The sequence below is a fragment of the Zophobas morio genome, unplaced genomic scaffold, assembly GCF_036711695.1.
Source record: "Zophobas morio isolate AGI-343-1 ecotype UQ-CSIRO unplaced genomic scaffold, CSIRO_AGI_Zmor_V1 ptg000011l, whole genome shotgun sequence".
In the NCBI taxonomy this organism is placed as follows: Eukaryota; Metazoa; Arthropoda; class Insecta; order Coleoptera; family Tenebrionidae; genus Zophobas; species Zophobas morio.
Genome location: NW_026972116.1, coordinates 9,853,427 through 9,871,835, shown reverse-complemented (window position 1 = coordinate 9,871,835; position 18,409 = coordinate 9,853,427). Strand labels below are relative to the sequence as shown.

Here is an 18,409-nt window from a genome sequence, read left to right as displayed (position 1 = left end):
GAGATGGGTTAAAATTAACAATCACGGGTTGCCAAGAAAATGGAGAGTTTTTATGGGTACACTAAAAGTTATTTTGGAAATAAAACAAGCCGGACCTACCCTATTCACCATTAATCGTGGTTTCATCCAAGATTTTTATTTTTAACGCCGGGAATTGATTGATTCCGACAAGTGTGAACTTATTAACTCAATTTTGAAATGTGTAACGGAAAAGATTGATTTGTTTACTTGACCCAACAGTGGAGTGGTGTGAGGGGGATGACCCCGTGCTGGTGAAGAAGTGACCAACGCAAAATCATTCTATTTTCTTTGCATAACAAGTACAGAATGTCACCGACCTGATGTTTTCATCGTTTAGTAGTGTTTTTTGTTTGTTTGTTTACTAGTATATCCAGGGAATAATGACTTGTTTCCACAACGTAATAGATTTCCGAAATTTAATAATATTTTGTTTTAATTAAATTTTAAAACGGGTTGAGGTAACTGGAAAACAAGTCAAGGACTTGCAAAATAAATAAACCGTGGTCATAAACATTTGTATATAATTCCTGCAAACTTCATACGGTTGAAAATTGCAAATAATCGTTTTAAAATTCCACTTTTCAATATTATGAATTTGTGATGATGCAGCAATTAAATAAATTGAGTTTTGTACATGTAAATATACAATAGTATTCAAATTTCGCGGGAAATTGACATCGTCATGTTGCACGCGACTAAACTTTTGCTACAGTATGTATATGAATATGACTAGTTATTCGCCGTTAATTGTAGTAATACGTTCGACGTTAATGCCGTTGTAATAATCAAATACGTATTAGCGAGGTGTAGTGAATGTTTATTTCAAAAGTATTCGATGAAATCGCTTAAAGTATAATTATCTACTTTTGTACTTCCGTCAACAACAAAAACAGCTACTGTCGTCACACAACCAAATTATTTCGAGGAACTCAGCCAAGGTGCTGTAATTGTTTGTAGCATCCTGAAACTTTATTTGTAGCGATAAAAAGCATGTTTATATTTTTATCAAGTCGACGAAAATTTCTATCACGTACTTGCCAAAATCGACTTCAAAATCCTGATAAAAATGGTGCCACTGCAATTCCTGTATCGACATAGTACAGCTAATCAGATAAAAATCGAGAAACAACATTGTATTGTGCAACCTAAATCTTGTAAAAAATGATAAAAAAAATATTTATCTACTATTAGGAATTATGTTGTAAAGCAAACATTACGTAAGCATTTAGCCATTCAACACCCACTTTTCGAAATTATTGGTGGTCTAAAGTAGTAAACAAACCGCAGATTGGCAGGTCCTAACACAGACTACCTGTTTGTGATAATTTTTTCTTTTGAAAACATAATTAGTTTCCGGGGTAGGAAACTCTACCTCATCGTTGCCCCTTTTCTGTCGTTTACCTGTGGCCCTATTCACAACCCCATATTTAAAAACGCCCTCGCTGACCTACATTTTAAAGAGAAAGAATGACAGCCGGCTCCAATCTTTTATCGGCCTTAAAAGCCCCTCAATGGATGGCTATTCCCACACTCATCATTATGCCAGATAGGATTTTGTTTTTCTGGGTTTTTTTCGTGAATAGCTGATTGATGCGGCATTTGGCATTTGTTTGTAACCGGAACGCTTCTATTAATAAAAATAGGTTAAAACGGTTTTTAAACAGGTGACAAGTTTACAAGGTCTGTTTTGTTACCCTAATTTCGCGCGGTGTGCCGATATATTTTTTTGTATAACGGAAGTCACACCCTGTTTGACACATTTTTTGTTTTATCAAGTTGGCTCTGATTTGTGCAAAGTGCAAAAAGTTAAGGTATCGCTATAGGACAAAGGTCATTGTGGAATGACTTTCAAGTTTATACTAAAACACTTCCTTGATTTGACGCATGTACGTATATTTCCTAAAATAGATCGTCGGCTGAGAATTATATATAGTATTCTATATTCATTTTTGGGCCAGTATTCTGTGTTACACTAGTGCGGTATATTTTTTCAAATCTATCACTATGAAGTGAATGTTTTAACTGTCATATTTCAGTGAATAAATGTACTGTGCCTCAAGTAATTTCACGCCAATCTGTTTAGTGTTCCTAGAAAAACTGACAACGGTAATTCTAGACAGACAAACGGTTGCTAGTAGATTTTAGGCAACCAGTTAATCTTCTCCACACACAACCAATCACAGTAGATACTTCATGTCTAGTGTACCAACGAGATTGATGATTTTACAATTTTTGCTTCACCAGCATCTTTGTCAATGAACAATGTAACTTATTTGCAAATTTATGACACCATCCCAAACCGACTCTTCGATGTATTTGGCTGGCACGATTCTCGATCACCAACGAAGGGTTTAAACAGTCAACGCCATAAAACCACTATTTTCGTTGATATATTGTAAGAAAAGTTTGTTACATTGTAACATTTAAATTTTGACTAAAGAAACATCTTCGACTGTACAACTTATTAATCTGTTGTAATAGAAATTTTTAAGTGCTCATTAACTGACCATTTTAATCTGTACAGACGTTACAAATTTTCTTGAAAAGTTGAAACTGGTAGACAAAAGCGTACATGGGGATGTTCAATAGTTGCCATGTTTTGTAAATTATTTGATACCTAGACAAGAACTACAATAACTAAAACAATAGAGACCCTATAAGCCTGTTTTCCTGTTTATTGGCAAATTTGAAAACAAACAGGCTCCCAGTCGCTACAAGCTCGTAAACAAACTTTATTTTCGTTTTTTTTTTTTTTCTTTATTATTATTATCTAAGTAGGTTTATTTCAAAGCTTATTTTTTTGTTTCAGTACCGGACTCGTACAACAGCTACCTTTTCCAGCAGCACCACCACGTTCAGCAGAACCCGCACATGCACCACCACAACAGCACAGCCTCCCCTTTCACGACGCCCTCCCCTCCCTCTCCGCCCATGAGGCACGCCATTCCCACGTCGGTGATCCAGGCGGCGACCTCGAGCGTGTACGACGACCCCTACATGCTTGGTTTTTCACCGCGGAAGCTGAAAAAGGTGAAGAAGCAGAAAATCGGCGAGACCGGTTCTGTGAAGAGGAAAAGCCGGGAAGGCTCGACGACGTACCTTTGGGAATTTTTGCTCAAGCTCCTGCAAGACAGGGAGTACTGCCCTAGATATATAAAGTGGACGAATAGGGAGAAGGGGGTGTTCAAGCTGGTGGACTCTAAGGCGGTGTCGAGGCTGTGGGGAATGCACAAGAATAAGCCCGACATGAACTACGAGACTATGGGGAGGGCCCTGAGGTACTACTACCAGAGGGGCATTCTGGCCAAAGTGGACGGGCAGCGGCTGGTCTACCAGTTCGTGGAGGTGCCGAAGGATATAATCGAAATCGATTGCACGGGCGCGTGATTGCCTTAAGTTAGACTTCTTCCAGTGATTTTTCACTGTCTCGAGAGTACAACATACTTAAAACACGAAATGAATTTATTTATTAGAAATTATAGTAACTCAGAATTTTTATTGGTGTATATAAATGACTCAAAACAGTTTTTAAAGACAATATTGTACGAGTTGTTTTGGATTTATACAACGAATTTTGCACTTTGCACATGTACCAACTTTCGTTACGAGATCTCAATGTAAAGTGTAACACGAATCACTGTCATATCTTCGTAATTGTTTCGAAAATGGACTTACCTGATACGTCAATCAAGAATAAGTGTCTTGTCACCTTTACTGGACTGCTAGGAAGGTTGTGATGTGAATTATGTTATCCAGGTTGTGGTTATTTGTAATAATTAAACCAGAAAGAGATTGTAATTTTTTATACTTTACACTATTTCATACCCGTTTGCTTAATTTAGGTCGGATTCCATCATTCATTTTTCCCGCAGAGACACATCAACTGGTAATTCAAAGACAGACCACAAGGTGCTTCTATTAAATTGTACAGTAACGTTTATTTGTTGTTTTGTTGAAACGATACAAAGTTTTAAAACTGATGTAATGTAAATAAAAGTTTATTGAAAAGAAGACGAACCGTATGAGTGTTGTTGCTTGTATGAAATAGTGATAGTAATTGTTATAGTAGATTTTTATAAAGTAAGAAACAAATAAGAGATATTTAGAAAATCTTATATTGACTTGTAATACTTAAGAACGGTACGAAGATTTAATATGAAATGTGATAGAGAGGACAAAGTATTTTGGAAAAGTTTTATAAAATTTTGTTACCTAGTTTAGCATAAGAAGGTTAGAGGTGCTCTTAAAAGGCGATGAGACTGTGTGGTGCCTGAAGATTGACAAAAATTTTAGTAGACGTACCAACGCGTTGAATTGTCAATATTTTAGCTCTCTTGAATTTAGCATTGCAGAGTGTTCGGCAACAGAATATATATGTTTGCGTTACTACAACAAAAAGCTTTGATCTCAGATGTACACGCAGGAAAATACAACTTGAAAAGCAGAATAAAAATTGTAAATAATACCGTTTTTTGTACTTATATTGGATTCATTTCTAATTTGTACTCCTTTACGTTTTAATTTCTAAGTGTACATTCTGTATAGTATTTATTTAACTAATTTCAAAGATTCACATTTATAAGTTGTAAATTTTCGTTGTAACGTTCTGTGATTGTATATTTAGTTCCCTGTAAAATTTTCGAAATTTTTATGTAGTAAATGTTGTTAACGTTGTACCTAAGGTCAAATGTGTCTTGAAATCTTACCCAACTCAGTGCGCAAATCAGGACGAAATTACAATTATATTATAAAACTAACCCAGGTCTCAATCTCAGTGAAATAATTATACATATGTGTAGAATTATTAACTAGATGTACGCACAACAAACAAAATAGAAATATTCGATTTGTACGTCCAAAACATGTGATATCTGTCGAAATTGCATGCTTGATCACCGTAGCATAGATATATTTGTAACATGTTTGTTATACATGTTCAATGGTCTTTAAACATTTTGTTTGTTGCTGTTGGTTCTCTTTTTTTCTTGCAGCGATCGTCTGCAGGCATCTTATGTATACACATATTGTTTATACTCAATAAAAAATTTGCAGTAAACTAACATTTGTTGTAAAACAATTATTAATGTTAAAAAGCCGTAAAAAATTGCAACTAAATAAAAAAATGAAAAGATTGGTGATATTGTCAAATATAGAATAATGTTGACGCAAGTTGTATATATTATATTGTATAATTTTTATTATATTACAAATTACCTACCTAAGTATCTACTGAATTTTATTGATTTTAAATACAATATTGTATAGTTTTATTTAGAATAAGACAAGGTACTTTTATTATATAGTTTATTGTAATATTTTGTCTTTACAAAAATACAACATGAATAAAATTTATTTGTGTTTACCTGCTTTTTTTTACCTTGAAATTTCAAAGCTCGGTTCTTGTTTAATGCGTTTTGTTTGAAGATTGACTCAAGGGTAGGGACACTATTACTTACTGTTTTAATCATTACAATGCAGATGTTCGTGATGCCACCTTTACTGAAAGTCATCTTAATGTGTGGATGATAAAAGTAAGATAAGATTATCATTTCGTCTATCTTCATCTGGAAAGTGTAAAGGTGCACACATTTATTCATTTTTCACTTTACAAATAAGAGTTTGCTGCCGAACTTACCCACTTTCTTAAAAATGCTTATAACATGTTAGCACATCTAGTGATTTAGTTCTACGCGACAAACCGCAAAATGAAAAGTTAAAGGTAAACATACTAAATGACAAAAAAAACGAACACCCAGAAAAAGTGCAATTTTTTGACGAAAAGTTGTATGTAGCCTCATTCGTGTACACGAACGTTGTCATCACCATATGGAATAATTCGGGTTTTTTGGGTTTTATTTTTGAATACTGTCGGAATTACAACTCGCAACACCTGCACCCATTCGAGAGAGGACTAATTATTGGACTCCTAGACGTTGACCTGACCTATTGTTATATTAGTACTGTAGTCCAAAGTTGTAGGTTTTGCCGGTTTGGTTTAAATATCCAAGAATAACACGAGCTCCTAGTTCCAACAGACCTCGCAGTACTATGGAAGGTCAAGAGCAGTACTTTTAATTTTTGTTTACTACGCGATCCATGGGTCCAATTCGTAATATTATGGTGCAAAGCAGAAGGTAGCCGGATGAGTACTCGATCGGTATATCAGGTCCTTTGGACTGCAATCGTATGTCCCTGTTTAGTCTTTCCATGGCAACGCCTAGACTGGTGTAATGAATGGCTGCACTGGCATCATCAGTGGGAATCATGTTATTTTTTCAGATGAATCCTGGTTTTATTTGGAACAACATAACAGTCTAGCAAGGGTCAGAAAGCTCTATGGTGAAAGGCACACTTCTGCTTTTTTCAGCATCATGTCGCTTGAGCTGTGAACATAATGGTTGGGGGCTAAGTTTTGAGAGTAGTTTTCCTTTAATTTTTATTGTGAGTTATGCCAAGGAAGTGCTAGACCCAATACCCGTTCCATACACACAGGAGACAGACGTGTTATTCTAGCAAGACAACGCTCGCCCGGACGTAGCCCGGGACTCTTAAGCATGTTTAATAGAAGAAGAGATAGCTGTACTTTCTTGGCCCCTAATTCTTCTCTAATAGAACATATATGGGATATAATGGGTCAGAGAATCACAGATTTGCCCAGTTTCCCGCGGTGAGCAATGGGAATGGTGAATTTGACTTTCTTGTAAAAGATGCATTTCTGAGTAAGTCCTCATTTCGCGTCTTTTTTTGGTTACAGGGTTATAGTATAGGTTACTTATGACTATCAATTATACCTCACCACAGCGATGCAGGAGTTAAGAAAAATATTTAGTATGGAGTGAGATTTGAACTTACCACGTCCCCTTACGTATTGGGCAAGTGATTTTGTCATTGAGCGATCGGGTCGAATTTTTTTTTACTTCACTTTCACTTATACCAGGCTATTTTTTTTAACCCTGAATATATCCCACGCTTAGTCCCCCATCACAAAACAGTCATCCCGATCCCAAATGTTTAATAAAAAGAAAGAAAAACATAGTCAATATATTGGAAGTATGCAACCAAAGTTACGTCAGTGTACATGATTTAGGAAAAAAACACTAAATGTCAACTTGTTTGAACTAGTATCTGAAATAATAATTATTAAACGGACAAGTTGGTTAATGACGGCGATTAACAATCGAAGCTATTTTTAATTGCAGGAGCGAGCGAAGCGAAGCAAGTGAAATTAAAAAACGTCTAGATTGTTAATAAAACTTTAACCAAAGTGTTAGTCACAAAAGTTTTCCGCTGATCTCATTTCAAAAAAGAAAAGAAAAAAATGGTCTAAAGTTGTTTCGACCGAATTTCCCTCGTTCCTGAAATACAATGATAATTTTTTTTGAGCCATCCTGTATACGGAAATCCAAAAAATATGAATGGAATTACAAGTACAGACTTGTCATATTTTGTACATTTTAGGTAGAGTTTATTTGGCAAACTTTTGAGCTGACGTCATCAATTTTTTGAAGGGGATAAGCAAATATATTTTGACCAAAAATTTATTATGCTCTTTATAACCTTAAAACATCTGCAAGATTTCAAAGCATTTGGTTTAGCAGATTCAAAATAAAATGGCAAAATGTTGTTTTATAGTTTTGATTTTTTTCCTAAAATCTGGACGTTTCGGCTAAAAACTCTATTCGGAGTTTAGGATTATGTTATTTTTATACAATTTAAAACCCATTTGCTATGTACAATTTTGAAGTGACGCCATCGCATTAGTGGTGGGGAGGATTAGACAAATTTTAGTTAGCGTTTTACCATCCTAATATAAATACAAAATTTGACAACAATCGGCCCAGTACTTTCGAAGATTATTTGTACAATAAAAATTCGGGACGGCAGACAGACAGACGGACAGACAGAGGGAAACGGGAGACCTATTTGTTCGTCCTATAGAGGTCATGAAAGGTCGAGAAAATGTAAAAGTAGAGAGTCGGTTACAATACTTTCCTTTGCTCGGGAAGCACAAATACAAAAATATGTACAAATGTCATTAAATTTATAATATGTATAACTATCATTACTTCTGTCTAACCAAATAAAATAAAGTGATGGGTGACAGTAACAAAATTATCTATAACGTATAGGTAAAATAACTTCGAGGGAAGTGTCGTTTCGTTGCATTTTGTGTGAATTGATCGTTAATGAAGCACAGTAACGTTCAGTTTTTGAAGTGAAGTTAGATCTTAACGTTAACGTTAATAAACGATCCTCGGAAAATAAGTTTCAGACTTACTTTATTATGTAGCTTATATTAATGCCTTTTTGTGATTCATTTAAACGTTTTTACTTCCTCTTGTCTTGTTAAAGCTCGTTTACTGTCGTCTGAACTAACTCGGTAAATTAGCCTTTACACGCACCCTGCCTGTAAAGCGTTACCGTGGCAGCTTTACAGGCACCTTGCCTGTAAAACGTTATCATGACAGCACCGGAATCAAACACACATTTGCTGCGTCGGCCTTTTTCTCAATCTCACTAATACTGTGCTAATACTAACGTTAAAATCACCTTCAAACTCTTCATCTTCATCGAATTCCACAATTAACAGAGCTCAGAAACAAAATTAAACCATTTAAATTATTAATCGAATTTACAAATTGACAGTCGCGTTATTTTCAAACAATTCAATTTTCCATAGTTACCGGAGCAAACTATGGAAAATGACTATAATTTCTATGACTGTAATTTCAAGTAAAATTTCTAGAGATCCCAAAGTTGTTCATTTTCAGGATTTTCAGCAAGAGGAAGTAAAACGTTGTACGCGGCTCGCTTGCAACTAGCCTTTACTGGGGTTCACCGGATTACAGGACGTCGCTCGCCCTGCAAACATTCCGGCTCGCCCGTAAAGGCTAATTTACTAAGCTTGCCACGTAAATAACTATTACGAAGTTACAGATAATGATCTCCAATTGCACCAGATATTTTATTTTGAATTTAGACTAGTTGATAGCAAAACTAAGGTGTTAAATCGGAGGATCCAGTTTTACTAGATCTCTAAGGTCTTTAACAGTAAGTTATGATTTGCTCTACTCAAAACGACCTTAGTTTGGGGCGGCAGCGTATAATTTTAGCGAATAATAAAGCTAAGTAAAATCGTTGCGGTTACCAGTTCGAAATGGTGTGGCGCAAGGGTCAATTCTGGAGCCAGTATTGTTTATTTTATATACAACAGATTTATTTTTAAAAATACAAGATGTTAACGTGTATCCTTACGCAGATCACACGCAAATGCGCAAATCATTTGAAAACACAAACATAATATGTTCTGTGAATACGCTAAATGCGAATTTAGATAAAAAATATGAGTGCTGTAAAAAACAATGTTTAAGATTAAATTTTGATAAAAATCAATTAGCATTGTTTGGTACAAAGAATTCGTAATTGTATATGCTATTTAGTACATGATTTCAACGACCACTCTGTGAGTCTGTGATATTATTCTTAAATTTGAAGTTAAAATTTCAGGTGTTGAGATTATTATCTCATCTTTGTAGTTTAGTCATGTGTCGTATGCATGTGTATAAGAAGTGTTATTGTAATCTAAGAATGTCATATCTATTAAAAAGTATCCTAGCAACAAATTTAACCGAACTGGAATTATATGTGGAACATTGAACTTATCTATGGTAAATAGAATTGAAAAAATAGGTACAACGAACTTGTTTGAGATTTTTCTACTAGTCGAACAGCAGGGATCATATCTTTTTGTCTGTGAACAAATAAATATGGTTTACTGTTGAAAATAGTTTTAAGTAGTTAATGTCAATACAAATTAAGTGCAGACAAATATCTAAAATAGTTATGCGACACACAAATATTTTTTAAAGAAGAGAGATACAGTACATTACGTTGGTATTTCTGATAAAAATATACCACAGCGAAATGTATAAATCGAGTTTTAATTATGATTACTAAAACGTATAATTTTGTTTCTGAAAGTTTCGAAAAGTTAGCGATTCCAGTTTTTCAAGACAAAATTAAAAAGTTATTGGTTAATACCACAGGTTAGGTCTAAATTATAAAGTTAGGATGAAAAAAATTCCTTACCATGTGTGCTCAACTATAGCATATTTTCTTCCTTAATTTAATCGTCAACTTTTCTAAGAACTACACTGATCTTCGTAACCAGGCTTATTTACAAACGGCAAAAACAGTGAAACTATTTAAAGGAGGCCCAATTTTTTAACTGTACGCAAATCTGCAACTAGTATTATTCATAAATCATTTTATGAGGTTTCTCTACAAAGTAGAACAGTCCAAGCCCGGACTGGATCCATCCTTACCAACGAAAACGAACGTAATTTTATATGTAAAATGAATAAAAATATTCATCTATGCGGGATTAAATTTTACATAAGTACGTGGTACGAATAAAATACTCAAAATTTTTATTTCTAATACTCCTATGCCTAACAAAACTGGTGACACGGTATTTTGCTTATTCTTAAATTGCCACGAACCCGACTTGTGGACAACTACCTGCTAAATGTTTTTCGCCAAATTCGGGTGAACTGATGTGAATCATAAATGTTCCTTACTACTCTTTGCCTCATTATTGGAAATACATTTTTATGGGGTATATTTACATGTCCTAAACTATACGTCGTAGAAAAGTTTTTAACAAAATTAGTTTTATTATACCTCTAAAGAATTTCTCTCATAGATCTGTGATGCCAGTGTTGGTAGATGTACGAGTAATTCAGCGTCTGGTGGGGTTTTTGCTTGGTAAGTAGCTGTTTCTTCCTCTGGTTAGTTTGATTAAAATATGCCCATGGATCTGCGTCGAAAATATAACCCACTGAGTTATCACCAAAAACCCATCTCACTAAAATTAATTTTAATTGTAGATAAATTTGTTAATCTAATAGTTGAAACAGAGATAATATATGTTTGCAATTTAATTGGCTTTAATAAACGGCAAGAATATATAATTAAGGGTACAAAGACTCATAATTGTTATTGTTGTTATTATTATTGTTACTATTCAAAACGTTTTTAAGTCGTAAATCTAATTATATTGAAACACGTATTTTGTCAAAAACGGCAAATAGTGAATCTTTTAGTTTTCCTAAAATTTATCAATAGCATAGTCAGTCCAGAGATCTTAGAGTTTCTATTTAACAAAATGGTCTGTAAAATTCTTTTAAAATATGAATCAAATAATGGTGAGGGCTGTATTTAAAAAATATTAACGACACCATTACTCAGCAACATTTATTTGAAAAGTTTATTGTTTTAAATTTTATTGGAGATTAGAGACTTTAATTGTAGGTGTTATTTTAATCAGCAATGGTATCGTATAATGCCAAATAATGGAGAAATTTTAAATTATAAACGTAAACAAAAACAAGTTAATTTTTGATAGAAATCATCATTATTAAGACTATCGTTAGTAGTTCTATGAAGAAACAGGAGTACTTTGTTTATTGGTATACACGTATCGATCTCTAATCAGTCATGAAGACTTTATCTTTGGAGGTTCTAATGTTCAATGATGGCTATCTCAAAAGTTGGACAGTGAAATAAATCGCGTTTGTCACCACACGACTGCTTCAGTGGTGTTCAGCTTACGATCCATAATGGGTGTTCATCGAAATTTTATCCTTTTGTTAACAGTAACCTTAACTTTCGTAACGTGCAACGTCTCTAACAGTAAAATTGAAGATGAATGTAATCTTTCAGCTGAGTTAAAGGCCGAGATTGCCTCGTATTCTTCAACTGTGGAAAAAATTATTAACGCTGCTGTGGATGGAAGCTTTAAAGGAGTAACATATCAGGAATTGAGCCTTTTTGTTGATACATTTGGTAACCGGATAGCGGGTTCACAAAATTTAGAAAATGCAATCGATTATATGATAGATAAATATACAGCTGACGGCTTTGATAATGTTCATGGAGAAGAAGTTCAAGTTCCGCACTGGGTGAGGTATGTACAAAATTGGTTGGAGGTTATTTAGACAAATTTCCTTCGCCTCTGAAATATAGTCTAACAAATGAAAAATTATAAAATTCGATTTTGCGAAATTTTATTTGTGATAACCACTACCTATAAGAAAAAACAACGATTCGAACCACTGCCCTAACAAACGTTCGTGCGTCAGCCCCGTTTATAAGGTTAATTAGAAATATTTTGGCAAGTTTTGCTATCAAATAAATTACATTTTTGTTTAGCCGAATTTGCCATTTTTTATCCTAAGCATTGGTTTGATTTCAGAGGATCCGAGTCTGCAATACTCGTTGAGCCTCGCAACGCTACTCTGTCTATACTTGGTTTGGGCACTAGTGTTGGCACACCTCCTGAAGGAATTTTAGCGGAAGTGCTGGTAGTTAAATCCTTTGATGATCTACAAAGTAAAGCTGAACAGGTATGTAGGTTGTTTTGTTATTTTTGTTTGTAAATAAATATTAGCACATGTATACATAGGCGTTAGTTTTTTGTTTTAATGTATTGTGGGTTTACAGGCGAAAGGCAAAATCGTAGTCTATAATGAAGACTTTGACAGCTATTTTTCTGCTGTCGTTTATAGAAGTAACGGTGCCACAGAAGCTGCTAAAGTAGGAGCTGTAGCAAGTCTTATACGATCAATGACAGATTTTTCCCTAAATACGCCTCATACGGGCCTGCAAAGTTATGAAGAAAATGTTACAAAAATACCTGGAGCTGCTATCACTATAGAAGACGCCCATTTGCTACAAAGATTACAAGACGAGGGTAAAACAATCAAGATGTTATTAAAAATGGAAGCTCAAAATCTTCCAGACACGACTTCGAGGAATCTTGTTGCCGAAATTGAAGGTACAGAATATCCAGAGAAGGTGGTGATAGTGTCTGGTCATATTGATAGTTGGGATGTCGGTGAAGGTGCGATGGATGATGGTGGAGGCGTGTTTATTTCCTGGGGAGCGTTGGCACTTTTGAAAAGTTTGGGTCTGAAAGCTAAAAGAACCGTAAGGTAAGAATCGTGACGAAATAATTCAATTTAAAAATGTTTAGATAAAATAGGTCAATATTTTGGACAGCCGAAGAATTTGGTTATGTAGGAGCATATCAATACGCTATAGATCATGCCAACGAAACCGATAATTTAATTTTTATGATGGAATCCGACTTTGGAACTTTCAACCCTATAGGGCTAGAATACAGTGCTGGTACTACTGGAGGATGTATACTACAAGAAGTCATGAAGTAAGCAATTTTGTTAAATATTTTGTAGAAAAGGGTATCTGGGACTACTATTTTAGACTACTTGCTTCCATTAATGCAACAGGAACACGACAATCACCTGCAGTAGGTTCTGACATCGAAATATGGACTTCAGATGGCGTGCCAGGTGCTTCTCTTGATACTGAAAGTGAGAAATATTTCTGGTATCACCACTCAAATGCAGATACTCTAGAAGCAGAAAGTACTGATTATCTAGATAAAAATACCGCTTTGTGGGCATCTGTTGCTTATGTTTTGGCAGATTTAAGTATTGATTTTCCACGAGAGACGACGGATGGATAAGAGAGGATCAGTTTAAGATTATTGTTAAATGTACAATTGGTGACAAAATCTAACAAGTTGTAAATAAACAATTAATATGTATTTGATTGTACAGTTTTAATAATCAGGATTGAGGTATCGTCTGACATACATATAAAAATAAACTATCTATCAATAACAGAGATCGAACGAGTGCGAGTAACATTCAAGTCGTCCATGAGCTTGCGGCCTAATAGCGTTTAGTGACGGTTAGTTTTCAGCGTCGTCTTCGTTGATTCACTATTAAAGTCTCTCCAATCCCTTAAATGTGACATGTGAGGGCGCATACGTCGGGAGGGAAAGGAATCTGTAATGTCGGCTAAATGTCTGTCGTGGTCTGACTTTTTGACACAATTTGACATCATGTATTTCAGTTTTTACTTGAAAAAGAGGCAAAATTTCGGTACCGGTGCCAAAGTCACAACGCCATGGGCGTGGATAGTCTGCAAAGGGATATGCAGTAGGAAAGTTTTTCTTTGAGGTGTTTACATTGTTATCGGAATGTGTCTCAGGAATTATGAAGCTGCATTCTGGATCACGTTTAGTACTTGCTGGGGAGCTTGAAGAAGTAGGAACAGGTAGTGGTGACTTGGAACCATGGAGGAACAAAGTAGGAACAGAGCCGGGTTTAAGTCTTTTATTTGCATAATAACAACTTCTCTCAAAGTGTTTACAACAAATGTATAAATTATTTGCAATATTATCACCTGAAATAGTTTTAATGGCTATACATTCCCTTAGGTAAAAGATTCATGTGGGGGTACCTACTTGTAGCATTAAAAACCTTTTTGCACCGCAACCTTTTGTTCACAGTATTTGAAGGGAATCTGTGAATTATTTTGTGGTGTCTAGGATCCTTGATTACCCCACAAGCAGGCACAGAGCAATATTTTTTGGACATTTTGATAATATCAATTTAAGCACAAACTGTTTTGGCGCGTAACAAAACGGATTAATTACAGATTCCTGTAACTCCCGAAGGGAGTGACATCTTTTGATATTTTCCTTTTTGACAAGTCGGACGATTGTAACTAATTGGAGAGACTTTAATAGTGAATCAACGAAGACGACGGTTTTCAGTTAAAGTATCTAAGACTGATTTAACTCTATGTACGTTAATAATTATTGTTCCCCCAATTTTCCTCCATAACACTGAGTTTTTAATATGATGATCCTTGCGTTTTATATCCAATATGTAGATGAACACCCCTGAATTTGCATGAATTTGAAGGGAAACTAACCCTTTTTTTATACAGCACAGTTAGCCACCTGAAGGCTTATCATTACGACGGGAGTTTCAAGGGCACCATTGTACTGGTGGTTTGCCTCTTTGCTCGGAATTGTGTAATCTCTAATTATTAAATAGGTAAAAGAGTAATTATTTTGTTGGGTGTAAATATGCTACTATTTTCTTTAACAGTGTTTTATGTAGCCGATTGCAATTTACGTGTAGAATTAAAAAATGAAATAGCTTTTACAATTACAATTACCTCAATCATTAATCCCGCAACTCACACAACTTTTAGCTATAATGAATTAGCAAAATTTATAGATAAATTTAATGGGCGCAACTTAGGATCCAAAAGTTTGGACGACTCTATAGATTATACATATCTTAAATCTATCGCTGGCCTATGATTTACAAAACGTACATGGAGAAGAACTGGAAATTCCTGTGTGGATGAGGTATAGTAAATTAAATATTTTTCTTTGTTAATTTTCTTTTTCTTATAGAGAATTGAGGTCTGCTAGATTATTAGACCCGAAACCTAAGGACATTGGACTGCTTGGATTAATCTTAAGTGTTGCTACTTTAGTCGAACGCATCTTAGCAGGTGAAAGCATATGAAAGTGTATATGATGAGTGAGAAAAAAAAAACTGTTGAAATATCGTTTCCTTTTACGTGGAACATTTTACTTATGTAAAATTTTTAAGGACACCGGCAAGATTGGGGTTACTGATCAATTGAGGCAGCTAAAGTTAGATATTTGTTGTTCCTTTGATAAAATCAGTGAGCCTTTTTTCTCCTGCTACTTAATCTTCATATGGGTATTCTTTCATATGATAACAATGTTACTCACATAATTACTTGGTGCCTCTATTGTTTTAATGATAGTAATATGTTGCAACTAATATAAGAAAGAGGCGAAACAACATATAAAAATTCTTTTAAAAGTGGAGGTTAAAGTGTTGTTTATTCATACATTTTTCAACAGATAAACATTAGACACCGCATAGAATATACGTTATAAAATGGTTTTGGCACCCAAAATAAGAATTAATATTACTATCTTAGAAAAATATAATGTATAGATCTATTATGCCCCATTTGTTTCTTGTTTGTTGCATTAACGGTTTTACTAGTTAAATTGATCCAGTCGTCAAACACCCCTTTGGGAAAAAAATCGTCGGACAATAATAGTTCATTCTAATTGGTTGATTTTTTAATTTAAAGCGTGACTTCAGAGTTGGATGGTGTTTAGCTGGAAAATATTTTTGGTTAAAAAATATCTTGTAGAGCCATATCAAGTTTCCCCCGTTCCGTCTTTAATCCTTTGATGTGTTTGTTGTATAGGTTCTGCAGAGCAACAAGTTCTTTTTTCAGAGTAACTATTTTTTTTTCAGTCTGTGAAAGTGTAGGTTATAATTTTTTTTAAACTTTTCTTTACGTGGCTTCAGAATCTGCAAGTTTATTTGATCTTATATACAGCGTTGAATCTAAGTACTTAATTTCTCTTTTTGTCTGATCTGCAATACTGTGATTTCAGGACCGAAAATTTTTGTTTTCTAATATCTTCCATACAATTTTGGATCTTTTTAGATGCCCTCCAAAATTGTATGGAAAAAGAAGAAATTGTAAAAAAAAGAAGAAAATTTATAAAAATAACTAAAATATTATCTAATTCTGAAAGGAAATTCTGAAGATTTTTTTGGTACTATCTAAACAGTTCGTGGGAATAACCGTTTTCTTCTGCTCATCATTTTCGTATATAATAAATTTTTTGCTGTTAATCCCTTTTCATAGAGGGAAAAGTAACGCAATAGTAAAGCACTTCTAAACTTATATTTTTCTGCAACAAAAAAGTTAAATATGTTCCAATTACGTATGTATTTATACATTTATGGCATCTGCGGACTGTAATATCTGTACACTTATTACTTGGAGTGCAAAGGTGGTAAACGGTCTCATAATGTACACATAAATGAAAAATCAAAAAGAGGGTTACGTTGTTGTAGCAGTAAGATGGCATTATCTTGTTTTGTTTCAACTAATCGTAGGTTTTCTGTATTTACTTTTTATATATGTTTTCAATTTAGCTGGTTTTAATAAATGGCATTTAGGGTACCAAGACCATTATTATTGTTATTGTTATTATTATTATTATTATTCAAAAATATTTTTAAATCGTAGAGCTAATTATATTGAAAAATTTACTATATCAAAATAGGCAACCTTATTATCCATATAATCTTATAGCCCTAAAATTCTATATGGCTAATTGATAGAGCCCATTTAACTACCTGGCCTCTAGGTTGTGAAATTCTTTGGAAATACATATTGTTACGTTGCACGGGTGATTAAAATTGGGGTGCTTTAAACTCAACAATTTATTCCTTACTAACTAGAATTTACACGACTAACTATCACGGCGATTATAAAATAATTCCGGTGCAACTTCTTTTGACTCAACCAGCTGAATAATTCGTTCCCCAAAGGTGGACTCTATTTAAACAGCACGCGGTCCTTCTTGAAATTCTACTTCACCGCTTCTAGACTTCTCCGGAACCACCATTCGCGACTTCCGTTTCCAGGCGTTTCTTTAGTGCTCCGTCGCTCGGGCGCATTGAGGATGAATCATCATCGGCGTAAGACTAGAGAGTTCTTGCCGAGGCGGCGTATGGGTTTATTTCGTAACATTATACTAATGAAATAAATAATAATAATAACATTTAATCCAATCCAACAGACAATGGTCTAAAAGGATAATTACAACCTGAATGTCAAAATAAGAACAACCTCAATTTACAGTAAATATGACATTTCTGTACTTCACTCTAAATAGTTCTGCGCTAATTAAAAATATCTAGAATAGATGCAACTACATTATACAACGGCACATATTATTGAGTGGGGCATAATAACATTTAGTTGTTCTATATATGTATATTTAAAGCAAATGTTTCATGATGGCGACAGTTTATTCGAGGTACTAAGAAAGTGATATCATTTAAAAGTTTCGTACATACTATAAGACTATGAGTTAATTTAAATAAAAAATAAATGTTAGCGCAAGTTCTTCTAGTCTTTAAACTGCATAGATTAAATTCTCTTACGAGATTATTATTAGGGTAGGCCCTAACGGGATACACACCATATTTAACAAAATACAAACGTTTACAAATCTTTCTCTGTATACGTTCTAATGATGAGATATGTACATCATAATAAGGATCCCACACAATGCTACAATATCCTAGTTTTATCCTTATATAGGCGTAATACATATAACTTGTAGTATTTCTGTATATAAATCCCATCATTTTAGTAGCCTGATCACATAAATATTGAACGTGCGGTACAAATGTTAATTGCGGATCAATAATAACGCCAAGGTCTTTGATCTGATCGACTTTAGGAATTACTGAGCCATTCAGCCTATAATTATAATCTATACTCAATGATTTTCTGGAGGAGGTAATAAGTTTACATTTAGATACATTAATTTTTTGAAAATTACTTTTGCACCACTTTTCAATAGTTTTGAATTCATAGGCAACATAAGTTGATAATCTTCAGCAGAATATATACAGTTAGTGAC

At 34.2% G+C, this 18,409-nt stretch overlaps 2 protein-coding genes across 4 annotated transcripts in view; both read left to right on the top strand.

The window, feature by feature from the left end:
- The window catches only part of LOC135126892 (ecdysone-induced protein 74EF), a 380,527-nt gene extending 375,144 nt beyond the window's left edge, over nucleotides 1–5,383 (top strand). For all 3 annotated transcript variants that reach the window (XM_064053102.1, XM_064053101.1, XM_064053103.1), the window contains one exon: nucleotides 2,831–5,383. In XM_064053102.1, the coding sequence (XP_063909172.1) occupies nucleotides 2,831–3,408 (578 nt within the window). In that variant the 3' untranslated portion in view covers nucleotides 3,409–5,383. The remainder of the gene's footprint in view (nucleotides 1–2,830) is intronic.
- Nucleotides 5,384–11,604: 6,221 nt separating this feature from the next.
- On the top strand, nucleotides 11,605–13,651 carry LOC135126888 (carboxypeptidase Q-like). The gene is made up of 5 exons (XM_064053098.1): nucleotides 11,605–11,989; nucleotides 12,278–12,428; nucleotides 12,526–13,016; nucleotides 13,067–13,249; nucleotides 13,306–13,651. The coding sequence occupies exons 1-5, from the start codon at nucleotides 11,643–11,645 to the stop codon at nucleotides 13,568–13,570; spliced, it is 1,437 nt and encodes a 478-aa protein (XP_063909168.1). The 5' UTR covers nucleotides 11,605–11,642; the 3' UTR covers nucleotides 13,571–13,651.
- The last annotated feature ends 4,758 nt before the right edge of the window (nucleotides 13,652–18,409 follow it).

Excerpts from the sequence above, each read along its gene's own strand:
- LOC135126888 (XM_064053098.1), top strand. The coding sequence starts at position 11,643 with ATGGGTGTTCATCGAAATTTTATCCTTTTGTTAACAGTAACCTTAACT. Across the intron at positions 11,990-12,277 it reads CAAGTTCCGCACTGGGTGAG|AGGATCCGAGTCTGCAATAC; the intron begins GTATGTACAAAA and ends GTTTGATTTCAG. Across the intron at positions 13,017-13,066 it reads AAAGCTAAAAGAACCGTAAG|GTCAATATTTTGGACAGCCG; the intron begins GTAAGAATCGTG and ends TAGATAAAATAG.